Below are 20,409 nucleotides of genomic sequence, written 5' to 3'. Positions count from 1 at the left end.
AAGGATGCTTGTAATAAGATCATATGTTTTGGTTTTAGTTTTAAGTGTATTTGTGTTTTTAGGGGGTTTAAACAACAAAAACAGCCTGTACACAAGATGGCTACATCCTTTCTAATGATCAAATCAAAAGATGACACAGAGAAAGTCAGACTCTGAAGGGTCGAAACTTAACAAAATAATAATATAGATTTTTTGTTTTATGTCATATATTATGTGTATGCTTTTATTACGCCAGTACCATTTAAACCACACTTGTGTCTCCTGCCAGCAGGTGAAGCTTCTCTTGCCCAATGTGAGCAGTCTACAGTGCAAATGATATGTTTACACACTGGTGACTTCAATGTGCTTTCAGCCATCATGTAAACATTTTTATCGGAAACACGTTGAGAGCGACTTTTCCTAATAATTATGTTTATTGAAATTCGTACCATGCCATTTCTTCAGATACTATTTTCAAGAATAGAAAAGGTTGGTTGAGTTAGATAGTGACCCCAGATTTGCAAAGCTTACACAGGAAGGTTAAGGTTGGGCGATTGATCATAATTGATCAAGTTAAACTTTCCCCCAACTCTTATCAGTTCATCTTTACATCCAACTGAATGTTTTGCCAAATTGAAATGAATTTGCACCGGACCACACTAAGACAATCAGCTATAATGAAAGGTCAGAGGTACAATTAGTTTTATTTATGCATTTAGGATATTTATATTAATAAATGATCTTGCGAGTTGTGTTTGTGTATAAAGGATAAACGCAACATCACATCACTCAAATCACAGAAATCTGTTTAATATCAATCAGTGCCATTTATACAAATAGACTTTTTGTTTTCAAACACACTCACAGTAAAATACTGTCTTAGCTAAACTTCCTTTGTATGGAACTACTGACCACAATAACATTATCACACTGTGCACAAAAAGGAGAACACACTGTACACTGCCACAGGCCCACTGAGGTATATGTACAAATACACACACACATGCACTCACACACATTCAGTCTCATTGTGAAGTTTATTTACAGGTGCTCCACCATCTTAAATACGACTCATCTTAACACTTATGTACAAACTCGGTGAACGGAAACTGATCAATGATTTATGAAAGTTGTTGACTTCAGGCCTCGTGCAAGAACCTCGTGTGCGAAGACAGAATTTTAACATGTACAAAATGACTGAGTATGAATAAAAATACTCAGTTTTCTACAGGGGAGAAACACCTGTTTGACTTAAAAATCTAAATTCCAATAATACATTTATGTTGTATTCATATGGTATTTTATTTATATAGCGTAACCCCCTCTCACGGTCTGATTTACCTGACTTATTTTGTAGATATGGCAAATTTTACCAGTTTGTTTTATTCAGCTTGCTTTGTTAGTTATTTCTCTCTTTCTTTGCATTATGTTGTTCATGTTTTCAAGACATCATAAAACTAAATGAATAAAATAATCGTATTTTCTCAATCTGATATGTACAGCTTGAATGTTACTATAATAGAAAATAAATTAGTAAAACAAAACTTAGCATTGTGCCAATTGACTGAGATTTTTTTTGATTTTTAAAAAACAAACAAATCAAAGGGCTGCATTGGTGGGAGTGTGTTTCTTCAGGTATTTGAACATTTGAGTTCCACATTGAAAAGACTGAAGGCTTACCAGACTCCACAACACTCTACTGTGATAAAAACGTACAATAATACAGAACTTAATACCTGTGCAAAGCAGAGACTTGTGTCTTTCTTTTATTTTTTGGGCCAGAGTGCCTTTTTTAAGAGATATCGTGGTAAAGGTGCGAATCAGACGGGAGGACATTGCCTGAAAGTTCGTCGAGGCAGATTCTAACCTGTGTACTGAACAAAGGACTTCACCTACTGGCCACTCAGCTAAATGGCAGCCTGTAACAAAACAATCTTTAACCAAATGTTTTTTAGCATTTTCAATTCAGAGCGTTTCCCCTTTATTTAGAAGTATGGTTCTAGTCTAATGTGAAATTGTCTTTAGCTGTATTAATATATTCAAATACTGAGTGATACTAATGTTACTTTTTTGGCCTGCTGATTTCTTTAAAAAAAACAGACTTAGATCTCCACTGTTTTTCAGCCTATGATGTGTTTGTGAGTTAACAGGTGGCCCCGATAAACACAAGAGGTTGCATTCATCAAGTTTGAACAACAAATGTGTGCACTTAAGCAAACCTCAAAGCAAAAATAAAAAGAGGTTCATTATGAGAATACAATCATAATCTTGCATGAGGCCTGACGTGTTCTGATTTTAATTGTTGATTCACATTTTTGTTCTTGTGCTGACAGTTTTGAGTGTTCTAAGGGAAGTTAAGATGTGCTGAGTGTACCTGAACTGTGCTGTGCAGACTCTCCCTGATCCGCATTATCCATCATCACGGCCGACTGGAGGTTAAAGTTGGGCTACTAAACATGTTTCCAGCTTTAGGGCCAGTTTGTTGCACACATATTGGACTGAAGTGACCATCTATAGTTCAGTTAGCCCACTTAGCACCAGTGGTAAACCTTTACTTCAGAAAAAGACAGTGCTTAGGTGTTGTTACTTCTTGTGTGTGTCTTTTGTGCCCAAAGAAGTACCTTACCACCCTGCTGCTGCTACTGTGAAGTACAAAATGATGTCACAAAACCAATGAGACACATAAACCATCACTGTACAAATGCATGTAATATTTTACTGTTTTAGTTTTCCTTCTGCTTGTGCCATTCCACTGGCTGGTGATGATGCAGCGCTTACTGGATGCCTCGGAACAAACACATCGCAAACACCATGGCGAAGAGCTGCAGAGAGTAAAGAAACAACTGTCATTCCCCTGTATGACATGGTTGCAGTGTTATATTTTATACTGTGCTGTACTTTGCAGTGAACTGGGTCAATTATCTGCAAAGAGTCAGTATATTTGAAATTACTAAATTATCTTACAGCAGATTTTGCAATAATAGTGTCAACTGCAATAATAAGTGCTCCGGCCCCAGCTGTGTGCATCTCTTTTTAGTGTCCCCGTTTCGGCGGACATGTTTTGGTGAGTTATTCTTCATTTGTATGTGTTTTGGCACATTTGTGTTTTTATATTTGCAGAGTTCATGAAAGTGCAGCGCGTTTCTTCTAAGGGAAATGTTTTGGGCCGTTGTAGCACATTTGCAAATGTCGACAACTGTACTACTCCTGTTTAATATGCACACACACATACAAACCCTTTTTTATTTAAATTTGAATAAAAGCTTGCTTTAAATAGCATCAACACAAATAATTCATAAAATGATGCATGAAATCAGCATCCTAAAAGATAACCTGTAAGGAAAGTATGTTTATTAAAAGGAATTGATCGGATTTCTTTGGTGTAGAAAGTGGCAGTTTTAGATGTATTATTTCTGTTGAAAACCTAAGTGTGATTATTGTTAACCTGCATCGCTGTCCTAAATCCCTGGCATAAAAACCTGGCATAAAAAGAAATAACAGGCGATAGACATTATTCAGTGTTTTAAAATATAAGGAAATGAGGAAACAGAACATACTTCAATAGTCAGCACCACGATGGCCAGAGCTCCTGCGGTGTAAATGTACATCTCAAAGTAGTCCACCACGGCAGAGTAACAGCCCTGCATGAATGAAGCATACAGCGATATGAAGAAAACTGCCTGGGTATGACATTTTTTTTATATTTATCTAAGACAGCCATATGGTGATGTGTCCGTTTAACTGGAATAACGGGTTAGAATTAAAATACTTGTTGAATTATCAAACAATATAGTGTTTATAGACTTCTTTTTTTTTTTTAAATATCAATACTACAACTCATCAAATATTGATTTCAGGAATATTTATTAACTGAATAAATAAATCTGCATATTACCTTGTTGTGTCTGAACACCATGCTGCCGCTCACACACTGCTCCATACTGACGTCTCCGGGGTAACTGTTCCCCTGGCAACAGGCCTCTGGGACCATTTTAGTGGGGCTGAGGAGCCTGAAGAGGCTCTCGTCGAAGTCCTCTGGGCCACTCACACCACAGCAGTCGAACTGTACACAGACACATGAAGGGAGGGGTCGATTAAAGGTGGAGAGGAGGGTGAAAAGAGGAGGTTAGTGTAGAATCAATGCTTCACCGTGGTCATGATGGCGTTCCAGGTGGATGTGAGGACGTCAGTGTTGTTGTGACCTTGGTAGTGACGTTTCAGCTCCCTGCTGAAATACTCTCTCGTCAACTGGAAGTAGACACGAACACAGAATAGTTTAGAAACCTGGAAAGTAACTAAGAACATTTACTCAAACTCTGTCTGAAACCAGAGCCCAGTCTGCTCTGATTGGTTAGTTGGCCGGCTCTGTTGTGATTGGTCAACCTCTTAGAGATGAGTTGGAAATCTCACGTACAATGTGTTGGTGCGATAGCATATAGAAGCGAAAGTGTTACATAGTGATGTCACTATGTTACTGAAGAAAACAAAGGAGTCCAATGGAGGTGTTTCAGGCAGGGGGGGAGAGAAATGGAGGGAGCTTGGGGATATTAGCCTCTGCAGATCATTTACATGCTCAAAAACTATACAACACACTACCGGAAAAGGAAATTGGGCCTTTTTAAGTCACATAATTGGGCCTCTTAAGTTCATTTTAGGTAGCCTAAATGTACTGTACTGTAAATAGGGAATGGGTGGGATGAAACCCTCTTTAATGGTCACACATGCAGACCACAAAGCCCACACATTGAAATGTAGTCTCTGCTTTTTACCCATCCTAGTACTAGGAGCAGTGGGCAGCTATTGTACAGCCCCGGGGAGCAATGGGGAGTGTGGGGGCGACATGTGACTTGCTCAAGGGAACCACAACAGGGGACTTGAACCGGCAACCCCACGGCTCCAAGCTCCTACTGACTGAGCCACTGCCGGACTTGAGTATTTCCATTTTCCAGTACCTTTTTTTCTTTTACTTATTTTTACCACATTTCAGAGAAAAATACTGTGCTTCTTACTCCCCTGCATTTGTCTGATAACTTAAGTTCATTGGCCAATACAGATTATTGATACAAAATATAAATAAGTGCATCAATGGGATAAGCAACCCAGAAGAATACAAATAGAATCAGCTCCACCTTTAGAAGGAGCAACATTCAATTAATGCACATATTAATGCATCAATAATTATAATCAATTATATAATGTCTATGATTGGGAAATTATTCTACGTTTTAGTACTTAAAGCATATTTTAATGCTTATGCTTGTAAACTTGTACTTTACTTGAATGCAGGGCTTTTCCTTATGGCAGAGTATTTTAACAATATAGTAATGCTATTTTTACTTAAGTGAAAGATCTAAGTACTTCTTCCGCCTCTGATCAACTCTTAGGCCCCTACACACGGCGGCGTGTGTTGCCGCTTCAACGCTTCAGCCCATTCACTTTGAATGGGGTGACGTCACGATTCGCCGAACTGCATGGTGGGAGCAAAGCGTAGCTTCTCTTGCGGTGCTCGCTGCAAAAGTAGAGCAATGTTCTACTTTTGACACCTCGACGGAGGCGTCAGCCAATCAAATCATATGCCAGTACAAGCTCTAGCCAATCAAACCGCGTGCTTGTGTGTCTGGGGCGGGAGATTCATGTGATTGGTTGTTGGTCGAGTTTCAGCCCCCCCCGCCGGCAAGTGACAACGCACCCCGCCGTGTGTAGGGGCCGTTAAGGTACGATTGTCGGTCTGTTAAAAACACTACGTTACAACATAGCCAAACATTAGAGAAACAAAATATGTACTGCTTCAAACAAAGGATAAAATCTGCAATAGATATTCATGTGCCTCCCATGTCTCTGTTCACACATGCTCATTGTGATTTAAACCTTGGAATAACATCTTGGCACCACCCAGGGAGACTCAAGGGCCAAAGTTCAACACGGAGAAAGTTCAACTTTGCTTTGCCTCCCAGGGGAAACAGAAAAACCCCACTGATAGTTACGCCAACTCAACTAGGATATAAAACAAAAGATAATCTGATCCTCATGGTTCTTATAGCTTCACGATTCTCTATGAACTTTAATTAGCTTCTGGGCTACACTTAACATGTCCACAACTTGACGCTTCTTAAAAGGAAAAAGAAAGTGTGAACAGGGTTGAAGCTCAAACTACATTTTCTGCATCGATGTAGCTGCAGCTGTCTGCATGACATCAATTTTTTTATCTGTCTTTGAGGGTGCAGGTCAAACTTCTACAACCACACCGACTTTACATGTTGACTGCACCTGATCGAACACATCTGCTACACTGATAGACAACAGACTGTGTGTGGCGACATCCATACATCTTTTTACCATCAGCTGTTGAGTAAGGAGGCCCCTGACTTCCCCAGCTTCCATACCCATAGTGCAACTTGACAGATAATTTTACAGTATTTGTTTTTAAAGATGTTTTAAAATTCATATATATAACTAGAGAGCTCGTAAAAAAATGTCAGACCCCTCCAATGTCATGTATACAGAATACAAACTGTAACCATCAGGTAGATGCTAAAGGGTTCACGTTAAATACAGGAAAAGAAGAAGTAAAAGTAAAACTTCTAAACCCTGGACATAAGGACGGTGTGAATGAGGAGCGTAGATGAATGCACTTTATGTTGGCAATTAGCAGCGTGAATGCACTCCACATCTGTTTAATGATATGTTTTATTTTATTTAGCAGACTTTATATCCAAGATCAATTTCCCTAGGGACAATTAAAGTGATTTTGAACTTTTAGCTCCGTTGAGACAGTACTCACATGCTCCCTGAAGAGGAACGCCAGGATGGCAGCCGCCAGCTCGGCCAGGAAGATGAAGAGGATGAGCATGAAGAACTGAAAACAGTGAAGAAGAAATAATTAGTGTAGTCTAGGCAACGTATTTTTATAAAGATATTCTAATAATTATAGTTATACTCTGTAAAGAATGTCAAATGCCTAGTTATGACTCAAGACATGAATATTTTGACAAAAAACATAATTAAATTGTCCGTTAACTCAACATAAAGTGTACCGAGTGTGAATAATAGTTTGTCCATAATGAATTTGTCTGGTGAAGTAATGGCTGAATAAAAAAAAGGATTGTATAAAGTATCTTGTACTTTTTGTAGACATACATCACTACATTCCTCTAGATGGCGCACTTGTATTGTTTCACTCTGCTATTACATAACTTTGTGCTCGGACAGAGACTTGTTTTGTAGCATTTTTACCACTTTTTTAAGGCAAATATGAAATCACAGGACTACATTTTAATAGAACAAAACTGCTGTAAGAAATAAACAGAAAAGGCTTCTAAGTGTTATTAGTATATTATTCTGGGACTAGAGATACCAGATTTCTTTATTTAAATTGTAAAAAATATATATCATCTGTATTTGTGAGTGTATGTATTCTTTCTAGAACATATGAGTGTAAATACATTATGTGCTTATTGGATACTAGCCTTAAGGTAAGATAGATCCAAATAATTAAAATAATAATCTCTGCTTTACTACGTGATTAGAGTTCTCCAAGGTAATGCATCAATCAATAGTAAAAGTACTTTACAGCATCATTCTAAATGTTAAATGTACTTAACCCTGTTTTACTTTTACTGAAATAATCCCACAGGATTATTTTTTTTCTTGCTGTAACACTAAAGCAAATATGTCCCTGTGTTCAGAAGATGTGACACAGGTGACGCTGCAGCACACTCACAAACATCAGCAGACACTTGTTCTCCCTGATGGCTCCGCAGCAGCCCAGGAAGCCCAGCAGGAACAGCATGCTGCCCATGGCCAGGATGACGTAGACCCCGGTGAACAGCACCGGGTTGGCCGCCACGATCTCCCTGAAGCCCATCGGGTCCACCAGCACCCAGACACCCACACCCAGCAGGAAGGAGCCCCCCAGCTGGGAGAGAGAGGGCTCAATGTTCAGTTATTAAGACAACTTTCCCCTGTCACAATAACTTATTTTGTTGGAAAATATATGGTGCCAGAAAAAAATTCAATAAAGGTATATAATTAATGACCATTTGATGACACCAATGTAATGAAAATATAATAGGAAAATAATGCAAACACATGATTTAAAAGAACAATTAACTTTGAATTCTTTAGAATATTAAAACATTTGAGTTAGAATATGAGAAATATAAAAATATTCTAAATAAATAAAATATAACACAACTAAAACAATAAATCAAATGGCAATTCTGGCACAATGGAGGGATGTTGACCACTGTAAAAATATATATGGCCATTGGAAGGACGAAGTTGTGTCCTGTAAACTGTGATTTTGGGTAAAACAAATATTATGTTTGTTTTTACTTTAAAGTTAGCTCAATTAGACTGCTGGTCAAGTCTGATCTTCTAAAGTCAGATCTACAAAATGTAGTCCCTGTTGTGATAGACTGCAGTTCAATCTCACACAGGCTCCGCCCTCTACTGGATTCTATGGGTACTACTCTCATCAATGATATGCTAACGTTCACACACTGAAGTTGTATAAACGTAGCCTGCCAATCGGGGTGACAGAGTTCCCGTTAGCCGGTAATTACCGGACTATGACCGGTAAAATATGCTGAAGACCGGCAAATCTAAATCTCTCCGGTCAAAGTGTCCGGTCAAAATAATTTCAATTTAGCGCAATACCGTATCAGTTGCGCAACTTGCACCACTTATGTGACAGACAAAAGAGTATGTGACAGACAAGAATAGCCAATTCTAATGTCTAATGCTTAATATGAGAAAGAGATGTCCTGTATGGGATGATTGTGCGTTGATCTGTTGGTAATGCCTCCGGTGAGCATGTAAACAAATGCATAATGCTGCGCTATACTTTGCGGCCTTACCCGGTTGCATAGCGACGCTTACTGTTTAGGTGTCTTTTAATAAGCAGGTAGTCATATCATTAGCTAGAACTAGCTAGATCTGATTGATATGGACATAAGCGCGAGTAAAGTCTAATCTGACGGGAGAGAGAGAGATCAGCTGCTGCTGACGAATCGACACGCAGCTCTGCATAATCACATGCAGCGGTGAGCTGAGCAAAACACACACTTCAGGTTAGAATATCACACGTTGCTATTTTAATTAACTCTCAAACTAATAAAGTAGTTATAGATATGTTTAGCTTTACTGTTGGGTCACTCATTACTGATCAGCGAGCTGCATGATACTGACGAGCTGTCAGTGGCGGCCGGCCCATAGGGGCGCTAGGGGCGCCGCCTCCCCTCTTCCCACATGTTTGATTGTCATTAAAAAAAATAAAAAATATATATTTCCAAAAAATATTTTTTTTATTTGTATTTGTATTTTTAAAGAACAAGGTAAATATGATATAGTTGGTATCAGTAAAATGTATAATCTACAATAAAATCTCGTTTAAAATTGTTTTACGATGTCTAAAGTTACTGATAAGTCACATGTTTCCTACCTGGCCGCAGCGTGTATCATTACTCTGATGTTGATGTGTTTTGTACGTTTTACAATTAGATGTCGAGGCGGCTAGGTGTGTGGCCTGATGTGGAGCGTCTTCGTCGGTAGGGGATGACATCGCAGTGGACCTATGCTCAGATTTGTTGGTGTCAGTCCCGACTTTCCCGCGGGAAACTCGTAGTCTAGACTCTGGCGACTACCGACTTTATACCAAGCTGCGTATCAAACTTGTCTATCTTGTAGTCGAACAACCGACGTGCGAGGACCTATCCGAGGTAAAGGATGGATCTGGGAGGTCTTTTTGCAGCTAGACGCAGCGTCTTACTGGCCGTATTAGTCGTTTTTACCGCGTTTAAAATTTTTCGGCGTATAATAGTTTTCCGGCGTTTAGGGCGTAAAAGGTTGTTTCAACTCTTTTTTTTTTTTTTTCATTGGAAGAACTGCCCTGCAGGTAAGTCGGCGCGTAGTGTCTTTACCATTATGTTTGTGCTCTCCAGCTTGCGAACCTACGAGTGTGCTTTCTCTTACTACTTTTTTAGTTAGGTAGAGAATGGACCTGCTTGTAAGTGATTTCTTGGCCGTTTTTCACCCCCTTGATAAGCGTGGGGCACGTTTGGACACCACAACCTCGTTTCTCTTTTAGCTGCACTGCTGGGTGAACTAAGTACGTTTGTAAGCTTTTCCGAAAGACGACGACGCCTGTTCTTTCGGTTTGTTGCGTCCAACGTGACTCGTTAGTTGGAGGTTTTGGAAGCTCCGATCGTTCTTTGCTTCACTATGGATGTTCTCTTCGACAGTCTATTGCTTGCTCATTTCTTTTGTCTTACCTCCGCCTTTCCCACACACCCCCCCAGACCACACACCACCCCACTTATTTATCGGTTAACGTGTTGAAATTAGACAATTACTTTCTCTTCCCATTTGCATCACCCGTCCACCACTCTCTCTTTAGTCTTATTCTGTGGGTTATGATTTTTTACAATACATAAAAAGGCGCGTATCTCGTATAAAGCGTGAAGGGGTATAAAGCGGTGAAAGGACGCGTTACAGTGGCGTATTTTAGTGTATTTTTTTGGGCGTACAATTAGTGTATCTAGTTCCTTAAATCGGGGTATTAGTTCCTTATCGGGCGTATTGTCCTTAAAAAACGGCGACAAGAGACCTCCAGATAGCATGGGCGGTGNCATTAACCGTGCTTAACCTGAACCTCATCATGACACTAGAGAGGACGGCATCTGGTGTCTTGCCTCTGTTGCATTCACTGAACACGGGAAATTACAATCCTGCCGTCCTCTCTAGTGTCATGATGAGGTTCAGGTTAAGCACGGTTAATGTATTATATTATTGATTCAATAATATAATACATGAATTTGAGAGTAGGCAATCTAGGCATATTAACACAATTAATTAAACATATTTATCACGGCGACGGTGTACTGAGATTATTATTATTTATTTATTTTTTGCTAGGGGCCCCCTAGTGGCTGTTTATGTCGCTTAATGGGTCGGGCCGGCTCTGGTTAAAACATATAAAAAACAACAACAACACTGATTGTAATGGGTTCAACAGTGAAGAGTGTGCAGTATATCGGCTGTGTTATTCAGTCACAAAAGATACATGAGGCTTTTCTTATTTCTCTAATTTCCCCTCCTCGACTCCTCGAATCCTCTGTCCTCCGGTAATGACCCGGAAATGGATTTCAGCGCGTCATGTTGAAGGTAATCTAATTTCTCTAAATGCACTTCGAGGGTCGAGGATTGAGCATCAAGGAGGCTCTCTGGAGGACAAACAAAGAGTCGATATTTTTCTAAAACCATTTAGTGCCTCACATAATAAAATACACAACGGCTGTATCCTGATATATATTATTTGCTTGAGGAGCTGTAGGTGTGTGTCTGGTACAGTGTGTGTGTGTGTGTGTGTGTGTGTGTGTGTTTGTGTGTGTGTAGATGCAGCAGACAGACACGTCTCAGTTGGTTTGGTNATCAAATATAAAAGTCAGCCGAATTAGTGTTGATACTGCGAGGAGACGTATTGTGTGAAAAGAAATGTAAGATGTTGTTTAATTGCTGATATATTTATGATCCACGTCGCGTTTTTAGTGTTGGCGGCAGTTCCTCATGTTTGTCTAGATTAGAAGTCTTCTCATCAGGGCTCTATAAATAGAGAACTCCGACAGATATGTAATATTTAATGCAGCCAAACCGTGTATTACAATGCCGTTATGTGATGACTTTCAAAGAGAAAAGCAAGCACACTTGGAATGAAGTATTATTTTATTTTTAAAAAATGTTTTCAGTCTGTTTCCGGTATTTACTAATGACGATGTGATGTGTCTTATTGGAGACTTTCTGGAAAATAAATATCCTTAATTACCTCAGAATCTACACAAATCAATAACATTTATTAAAAAACATGTCACAGTTCACCTGTGTTAAACGCTTAATCTGCTTTATTCTGTATAGAATGCCGGAAAATTCAGCTTGGAGTGCTTGGAGTGCTTGGAGTTTATTAAAAAAACAGTCACAAGGGAAGTCACTGTTCAGCTGAGGACAGAGGTATTTAAGGATTTGAGATAAGGGTTGGGTGGGGTTAACAGCCTGAGTTAAAAAAAAGAAGTTACAATGCTATTTGTACTGTAGTAGTCGGAAACTTTTCTGTGTGTCATTCTAGGGGACTGTATCAAAAATATACTTTCAGTTGTTTTTTTATTTTAATTATTTTAGTGTGCCTTCATGCTTGAATGGGAAAAACACATGACAAGTAGGCCTATTGTGTTGTCACTGAACCGTTTATTTCCACCTTTCACCAACATGGATAACCTTGACATGCCTGCAGTGAGTAATATGTGAACAGCGTAAAAAACTAAAACAACGTGACACTCAAGCGAGCAGAGAGCTGCTTCACCTCCTCTGCTGTCCATGTGTTACTATGGTGAAACTAGGCAGAGAGGAGCAGGGAGGGCAGGGCGCCCAAGGACACTTCATGTTTTGTCTGAGTGGGCTGATCATCCAGCACAACAAACTAGTGAAAGGCTTCGGGGAAAAGTAAAGAAAAAGATCAACACACTTGTAGACAGTGACTACTCCAGCAAGTTTTTAATTATTTAACAGAAAAAGACCTGCCCAGTGTTGCAAACTGTTTTCCAATGAAAGCAGCTAGCAGCACTAGCACCAATAATTATTGTTGGAGCTAGTGCTGCTAAATGTTAGATGCTAGCTAAGATTAATGCTTAATATAGCACAAAACTAATCTCTTTAGTCCTCCCTCCGAGCCATTCTCCGATTTTTGTTAGAGCATTTGATTAATATCGGGATGTAAACGGTACTACAACAATGATATCAAGATGTTTTTGGAAACGTTTACTCAACCCAGTTTAAACTCGAGTTGAAGAAAGTAATTATGGAATGTTAGTTTTAAACTTATTTAGGCCTATACACAACTGATCAATTGTTTAAGTGATTAACCATTCATCTAACCTTTTAATTCAAATGTTAAGTTTTGGACCAAATTGGGGACCATTATCCACAGAGTTAGTTCCGGAGAGGGCGACCCAATCAAAAAGTTGACTTTTTAAAGGTCTCATGTCATAGCCATTTCCACTGATATTAATTCCATTGTTAAGGTATACTAAAATAGAAAAATACTGTGCAATTTTCGAAACTCTCATTGTACTATTCAGCGGGGGCTTAATGTAACGTCTCTGCGGGCGTAACATAACGGCTCCACGGATTGGCCCATTTAGTTCCGGGTACGTGCTTTCGTAAGCACGTACCCGGAAGAATCAAATGGATGATGACGTTTTACCAACGAGGTGTTTTGGGGAGGTATTTTCTGTGTTAGAGTTCTACTCGCTACAGGGTGTACTTTAAGGGTTTTGACTCTGCACACCGTTTACATGCAGAAAAACCTTCATAACACACAAGGGGACGGGTAATAACCGGAAAAGCATGACATGGGACCTTTAAGTTATGTGGGACCCTTAAACATCTAAAAAAATGATTCTGGACATAAGGGGAGACCCTTATCTAAAAATAATATGCAGGAGTCAGGACATAAGGACATATAACACACATATCCAAATAGTAAACTTGTTATAGGTGGGGACCCTTATCTAAAAAGTTAACTCTCTATACTGTATAAGGGGGTCCATGATCCAAAAAGTAGACTTCGGACATAAGGGGGTGTCATGATTTTAGTTTTGTGTGTGTATAGTTTCCTGTTTTATTTTGAAATTCCCGTTCTCCCTGTGTCTTGCCTTGTCTTCCTCCCTGTGCTTTCCCTCCTGTCTGATTGTCTGATTGTCCTCCTCACCTGTTGCCTGTATTTTACCTCCCCTTTCCAGCTGTGTCTTGTCCTGTGATTACCATTGTGTATTTAGTCGTGTCTTCCCTTGTGTTCCTTGTCGGTTCATCGTAGTTTTTCGCGGGGTTTGGTTCGGAAGTCTGGATATCCCTGGTCTGCCCTCCTGAGTGTTCCCGGTTTGTTCTCGTTTTTTTTTTTAACATAACATTTCATAAAATTGCCTTCTGTTTGCATCCCCACACCTGTCTCCCTGCTTTTGGGTCCGCACTCCAAAGCCCTGACAGGGGGACCATTATCTATAAAGTTTGTTCCCGGGGAACCTATTTTAAAAAAACATTCCTGACATAAGTGGGGAACCTTATCAAAATATTTGGTCCAAACCCTTATCTAAAACGTTATTTACCATTCACCCATAAACCTTTTAACCCAAATGTAAGGTTTTGGACAAAATTGGGGACCCTTATCCACAAAGTTAGTTCTGAACCTAAGGGGGAACACTTATCTAAACAATCAGTTAAATACATAAGGGGGGACACTTATCTTAAAAGCATTTCCGGACATAAGGGGGAACCCTTATCTAAAAAAAAAATGTGTTTTCCGGACATAAGGGGGGACCCTTTTCTTAAAACTTTTTCGGACATAAGTGGGGACCCTAATCTTAAAGATCTGTTCCGGACATAAGGGGGGACCCTTATCTTAAAAGTGTTTTCTGGACATAAGGGGGAACCCTTATCCAAAAACTTTTTTTGTGGACATAAGGGGGGACCCTTATAGATAAGCTTGATAAGAGTAATGGCCTGATGACATTTACAGGTTTACTATGAGCCATAGTCACAGCGCCAGCTGCTGTGTACAGGAACTCAGCCTTATGTGATACACATCATCTAATTGACATTAAAATTACAAAGTGTGGTCTTGACGTGGTTAAGTGCAACATACTACATTTAGTGTGTGTTATCTAACGAAACATAGTGGACACCATGTGCCTCATAGCACATGTGGTTGATTTAGTGGCACAAACATAGGTTAAGGAAAACGTTTTAAAAGTATTCAATATGTACCTTTTTCTGTCTGTGACACAGGAAGATGAAATCTGAATTTGTAATCCTGCCTACAAATTGGCTTAGTTGTTTTTCCTACCAAGCAAACAGCTCTCCATGAACCCAACACCAGACATGACTGAAAGCTCTTTTTAATAACCATGTCCACTTCCGTTACAGATGTGACCTTTTTCTTCAGACATTATAACGTTTTGAGGCCGACCTCCTCTATGACTAAACATCACATTGAACCTTCTAGTGATTAGTTCCACTTCTAAACTCTGCAACACTAAAACTCACCATCTGGAAATCAAAGCCTCTGGGCATTAGGGATGTGTTTCAATGTAGGCGGCGTACCGCCACATCCATCAACTCTGAACACTTTTGATTTCTCTCTGACCCATAAATCAAGATCTTTACAAACATTCCAGGAACATTCTGGAACATGCAGTGGTGAATGTTTTCTATCTGCCGTCTTTTTATGGTCTTTTTGTGTGAAGTTTGCCAGGAGACTGCAGAATAGGCCTCGTTTCCAACAATAGACCAAACCATGTTCATAAAACTATTAAATCCTTTAATATTTTACTTGAACTACTAGTGCAGCCATTCTACTGATCTAATTAAAGAACATGACGACAGAATCCGACCAGGAAAATGTGTTGGATGAGATACTGTAAGAGACACTCTCTCCTTGTGGTGACGTAAGCGTTGATCCTGTATACTGATTCCTCCTTTGTCTCATGAAGGAGCTTGAAATAGTCTTTCGACCAGATTAGGATCAGCGGTCATTATCATGATGTCCTTATCACAATGTCATGACAGGGGAAATACCTGACAATCCCCCTATCTCACATTAAAAGGTATGTGAACCTAAATAATATATTTTCATTTACCACTGAAGATCAATAGCCATGCAGATTGGTTTTGGTTTAGTTTACTTTTACTGTCTCTTTAATCCCATAACAATGGTTAAATAAGGAAAATAATGCGTAGATGTAATTCTGCACCACATTGTCTGCCATTGTGTTGGCGTGTGGACAGGGATCTCAAAACCTGGACAAATTAAAGAAAAACGTTCTGCATGGCTCTGAGATCAAAATAATTATGCTAATTTTATAATAGTCAAAAAGCAAATGGTACAAAAAATGTTTGCCTGGCCAAGAAACATTCCCGCAAATAAGACACAGTCAAATCCTAACCTTTTTTTATTTGATATTCTGCTTTTTCAGGTCAAACAAACTAACATATGGTATATACAATATAACATGTTAATTACTGAGGTTAGGAGCTGGCAGGTGTTTTTGTTACCTTTGGGTGGAGCCAAGCACATTTTCTCAAGTTCCCAGTCTTTGTACTAAGGTTTCTGTCTGCAGTCTGTCTGCTGTCTCATGTGTGGCTTGTCTGGCTTCAAATCTACCGCACAATGTACAAACTGAAATTTTTGCTACTTATTTAAACATTTCCTGCTAAACTCCAACATGCTAGCACTGTCATGGTGACAGCCTGGGCCGCCTTAATGCACGGGCTGACCTGGGCTGAAGCCCAGGGGCCTACGGAGAAAAAATAAAAGTTTTTTATTTCGGATGTTTTTTAAAACATTTTAAATAAACAAAGTCTTGGCTTTCAGAATATTAAACTTTTATTTCCAAAATCACACGATAAATACAATTTTGAAGCTTGTAAAGGGAAAAAGACAGCTCTCCATCGCCACTCCTCCCTCCGCTGAAATTATTAATGCAAGGCGTATAGTAATCATAGATAACACGGCAGGGTCCGTTACAGTTTGTTTTCATCTGGTTTCAAATAAACAAAGTCTTGGCTTTCAGAATATTAAACTTGTTTCGGCAAATTCAAATTATAAATACAACTTTGAAGCTTGTAACGGCATAATTACAAGCGGAGAACGGAGTAACTTGACGTCACTGCAGGGATAACAACAGCCGGTGTTTCTCGTGAGTGTTTTCCCCGGGAAACAAACANCCAATCTTAAAATGATTTAACAGACGCCTGTTTGAGACTCCTCAGTGCACAAAAACATAACTTGGATAAATAAATAAATACGGAAATGTTAATGATCACCCCTCGATTATGTTCTCTTGTTAAGAAATGTATTCTCATAAATGATGCGGTAAGCACGAGGACAGAATTACTTTAAACTGAGGCCGTTTTGCATTTCTATAGGTTGTATAGATACGAGCATGGTTTTATATACTATCACGTTTAATCGTGTTTTAATGCCGTTCGCCGCGTACTTGATAAGTCGCTCGTAAAACACAGGAGGTATGGAAACTAAGAACACCATATGTGGTAAATTGTACAGCTAATATAACAGTGAGTTATCCGACCGGCCCACCACGGTACCGCAAGTAAATACCGCTAGTAAATCGTCGACGGGAGGGGGGGGGGGGTGCTAGTGACTTATCCGACCCAATGGCCAGTCCGCCACTGTCTCAGAACCTCACTTATATAGAGGTGTCATGTCATAAGTATAAATAAATAAAAGCATAAATAAATGTAGGAATAAAAACATGAATAAATACAGGAATAAATACGATTCAGTGTTTTCAGGTAGATTCAGTGTGTGTGCTGTGGCTCAGCTTGAAAGCAGTTGACTCACAACCTTGTGCGAACCAATTGGCTGGAAAGCTTCAAAGCTTCATAAGCCTTCATCTCGCCATCACTAGTGGAAAGTAACTAAGTACATTTACTCCACTGTGCATCTAGGTACTTTACTTGAGTATTTAAATGTTCTGCTACCGTGTGCTTCTACTCCACTACAATTAAGGCAAAAAACATTATTTAATTAATTAATTAATATTAAAGGGGACCTATCATGCAAAATGCACTTTTTTATGTCTTTTATACAGATATATGTGTGCCCGGTGTGTCAGAAAATAAAACCCTTTCTCTTTTCCTCCGTACCCAAATCTCTAAAAACGGGGGTACAAGGGAGCTGATCCAGATTTGCGGTGTTTTGGCACAATTCCGTTGTACAGACCGACGTTAACAGAAGCTCTGTCTGTGCACACGGAGACCGACTCTGTCGTCCGGTGATCTAACCGCCTTCTGGAAAAGCTTCACAAGTACGTCGGTACGCAAATGCGCTTTGTGACACAAGAGACGGTACGCTTTTCGGATTGTTGCCGCACATGCGTACCTGCGTACCAGTTATGTGCACCCCTGTCTATAGGCCTATGCATTTATCTATCTTTGATAATGATCAATATAAATTATATCTGAAATGCATTAGGAGAAAAGTGTGTGGGAGAGAAACTTCCTCTGCAGAGAACTTTTAGATTTTAGCCTTTGCAGACCACATGCACAGATATATAACACAAGTATAATAGGGTCCCTTTAACGTAACAAGGTATTATATTTTATAAAGTTTGCCAGTGTTGCGGTTGTTTTCCAACTAGCAGCTGTCAGATACAGTTTTATTATTGTAGTATAAAGAAGCAGAACATGGAAATGAATAAAGTAAAGAACATGTAGGAGGACGTAGGAGAAATAATCTATACATGCAGAAACCTGACAAAGGGCATATGAGGTTTCTGCTGCCTGTGCATAGAGATTGTTAACCCACCTCAACTCTTCACTGAAAAACAAAATGTAAATTAAGGACAGACACTCTCGACTCGCCTTATTCGACCTGAAACTTGCAGCCAGCTGTGTCATAGGTCGAAGCTGCAGAAATATGCTGCTCACGTGGCCGAGGCAGACACACACAGTATATAACATGATGTTTCATTCACAGCCCTGGCTGTGGTCCAGGCCGTCCTCAGGAAACCTCACATCCTGCTGTTAACATACTGTAAGCCTATCTATCGTGCTCTCGGCCGAGCTAACAATGTAGGGATTTGCAGAAGCAGATAAAATGGAACAAACAGACTGGATCCAGAGCTCCATTAAACACAGACGACGGGTTTTTACGGCCCTGCTGTGACAGCGGCTATAACTTTGTTCTTCTATATGATCATATGTGTAACGCTAGAAAAATGTTAAACTAATATACGAATGTCCTTACATTTTTAGAGGTTGGTGTTTGTGCTATAACTTTATCAGCTGGGAAAAGCAGACCCAAATGTTGCTGTTTTTATATCTTGAGTGATAACAAGATGTTGTAAAAGGGGCACTTTGCTGACTTTACACATGAGGACAATAGAGGATTGAAACTACAGTAAAACTGCAAAAAGCAGCATGTGCTTTTATTTCCTTTAGTTACCAAATGTTTACTTATTTGATTAGGAAAGGCGTCTTCAAAGGACACCATTGATCAGAAAGGATGGGATATACTAGGAAATTGTTTATTTGAAACTTGTATAAATATTAGGCTATTGAATAACGTCTATCTAGCTCTGATTTTGCTAACAAGGCTTGTATCACGGCACCCAAGGCTTACGGCACTAGCATGCAACAAAACTCTATATCCTCCTAAAGAGAACAGATTACGGTCATCATGACATGTCTCCATGCTTTAATGTTAAAAAAGCTATTTTTGTTTCTCATACTGCGCCTCTTTTCCCCCTGTTCCATACCAAGGACTTTAAGGCAGACAATAACTCAGAATAAAAAAGAATCTCAAAGAAATCTGCCCTCCAACTTTAAGAAACAGCTCTATATATGTTACCTAAATGAATCATTACTTTGAATATTGTAAAATGTACTTTAAATACCTGCCCATTTCACAAATGTGTTGCAATGATGAAAAGTAAACTCAAAATCTTTTAAATGTTTAAGATGTTGATCAGTTTGTGTTATCAAGAACAGCACAATGCACAATATTCACTTCATATCCATGACTCATTGACCATATACAGTAACTGAGTAACCCATAATGTTGATCATTAATCTATATGTTTGACAGTGATGTTGATGAAAATGGCTGTGTGCCGCTGTGTAGGGTGAAATAAGGTCCCGAGCAGTGATGAAATCACAGAGAATTACACAGTTGTGTTGGAAACTGTTAGCAATCTGTCAGTTTGTGTGTTGATGTTTGTCAGCCACCTAGTGGAGAAAACACAATAAATGCTGTTTAAAAGATAAGCTGGTGATCCATATAAATAACAAACGATAGAAACAATAATTGTGTGTACCAAAACCATTATCTTCTTTAACAACGACATGTTCCTTTATTACTATGAAGGCACACTGTAGTTGATTTGAACAACATCCCATACTGTACATATAGTCCACAAACGGGTTCATGGCTGATATGACGTCAAATCGGCGGCAGACCCACAGCACTATCAGAAAGTTGCTATCAGAAACAANTGGCTTGGAAAATGTAAAATGAAAATGTGCGGTCCTCCACGCACACTCTGACCCATCAGTACGCGGTACGCACAAAAACGGGAGGGACGAGAAACTGCGACACCGTTGGCAGAAGGAAGAATGGAGAGAAATATGTGGAAATAATAACATAAATAAAATGTTACCTCTCATTTATCATATATGAAGAATTCGCAGTTTCTCGTCCCTCCCGTTTTTGTGCGTACCGCGTACTGATGGGTCAGAGTGTGCGTGGAGGACCGCACATTTTCATTTTACATTTTCCAAGCCATCGGTCATCTTAAGATAAGATATACTTTATTGATCCCAAGTTGGAAACATTTGCGTTACATCAGCATGTGTAACAGTTGT

The 20,409-nt window shown here is 39.3% G+C and overlaps 1 protein-coding gene across 1 annotated transcript in view; it reads right to left on the bottom strand.

Moving 5' to 3' along the window:
- Positions 1-768: 768 nt before the first annotated feature.
- Positions 769-20,409, bottom strand: part of LOC104944744 (tetraspanin-18-like) — a gene marked incomplete at its 5' end in the record, with an annotated part of 34,738 nt that continues 15,097 nt past the window's right edge. The window contains 6 exons of the mRNA XM_010770318.1: positions 769-2,801; positions 3,537-3,620; positions 3,875-4,042; positions 4,129-4,227; positions 6,761-6,835; positions 7,700-7,890. Of these exons, the coding sequence (XP_010768620.1) occupies positions 2,754-2,801; positions 3,537-3,620; positions 3,875-4,042; positions 4,129-4,227; positions 6,761-6,835; positions 7,700-7,890 (665 nt within the window). The remainder of the gene's footprint in view (positions 2,802-3,536; positions 3,621-3,874; positions 4,043-4,128; positions 4,228-6,760; positions 6,836-7,699; positions 7,891-20,409) is intronic.

This window comes from Notothenia coriiceps, unplaced genomic scaffold (assembly GCF_000735185.1).
Source record: "Notothenia coriiceps isolate Sejong01 unplaced genomic scaffold, NC01 NC01_scaffold00008733, whole genome shotgun sequence".
NCBI classification, from domain to species: Eukaryota; Metazoa; Chordata; class Actinopteri; order Perciformes; family Nototheniidae; genus Notothenia; species Notothenia coriiceps.
This window is presented reverse-complemented; position numbering and strand designations above follow the sequence as displayed.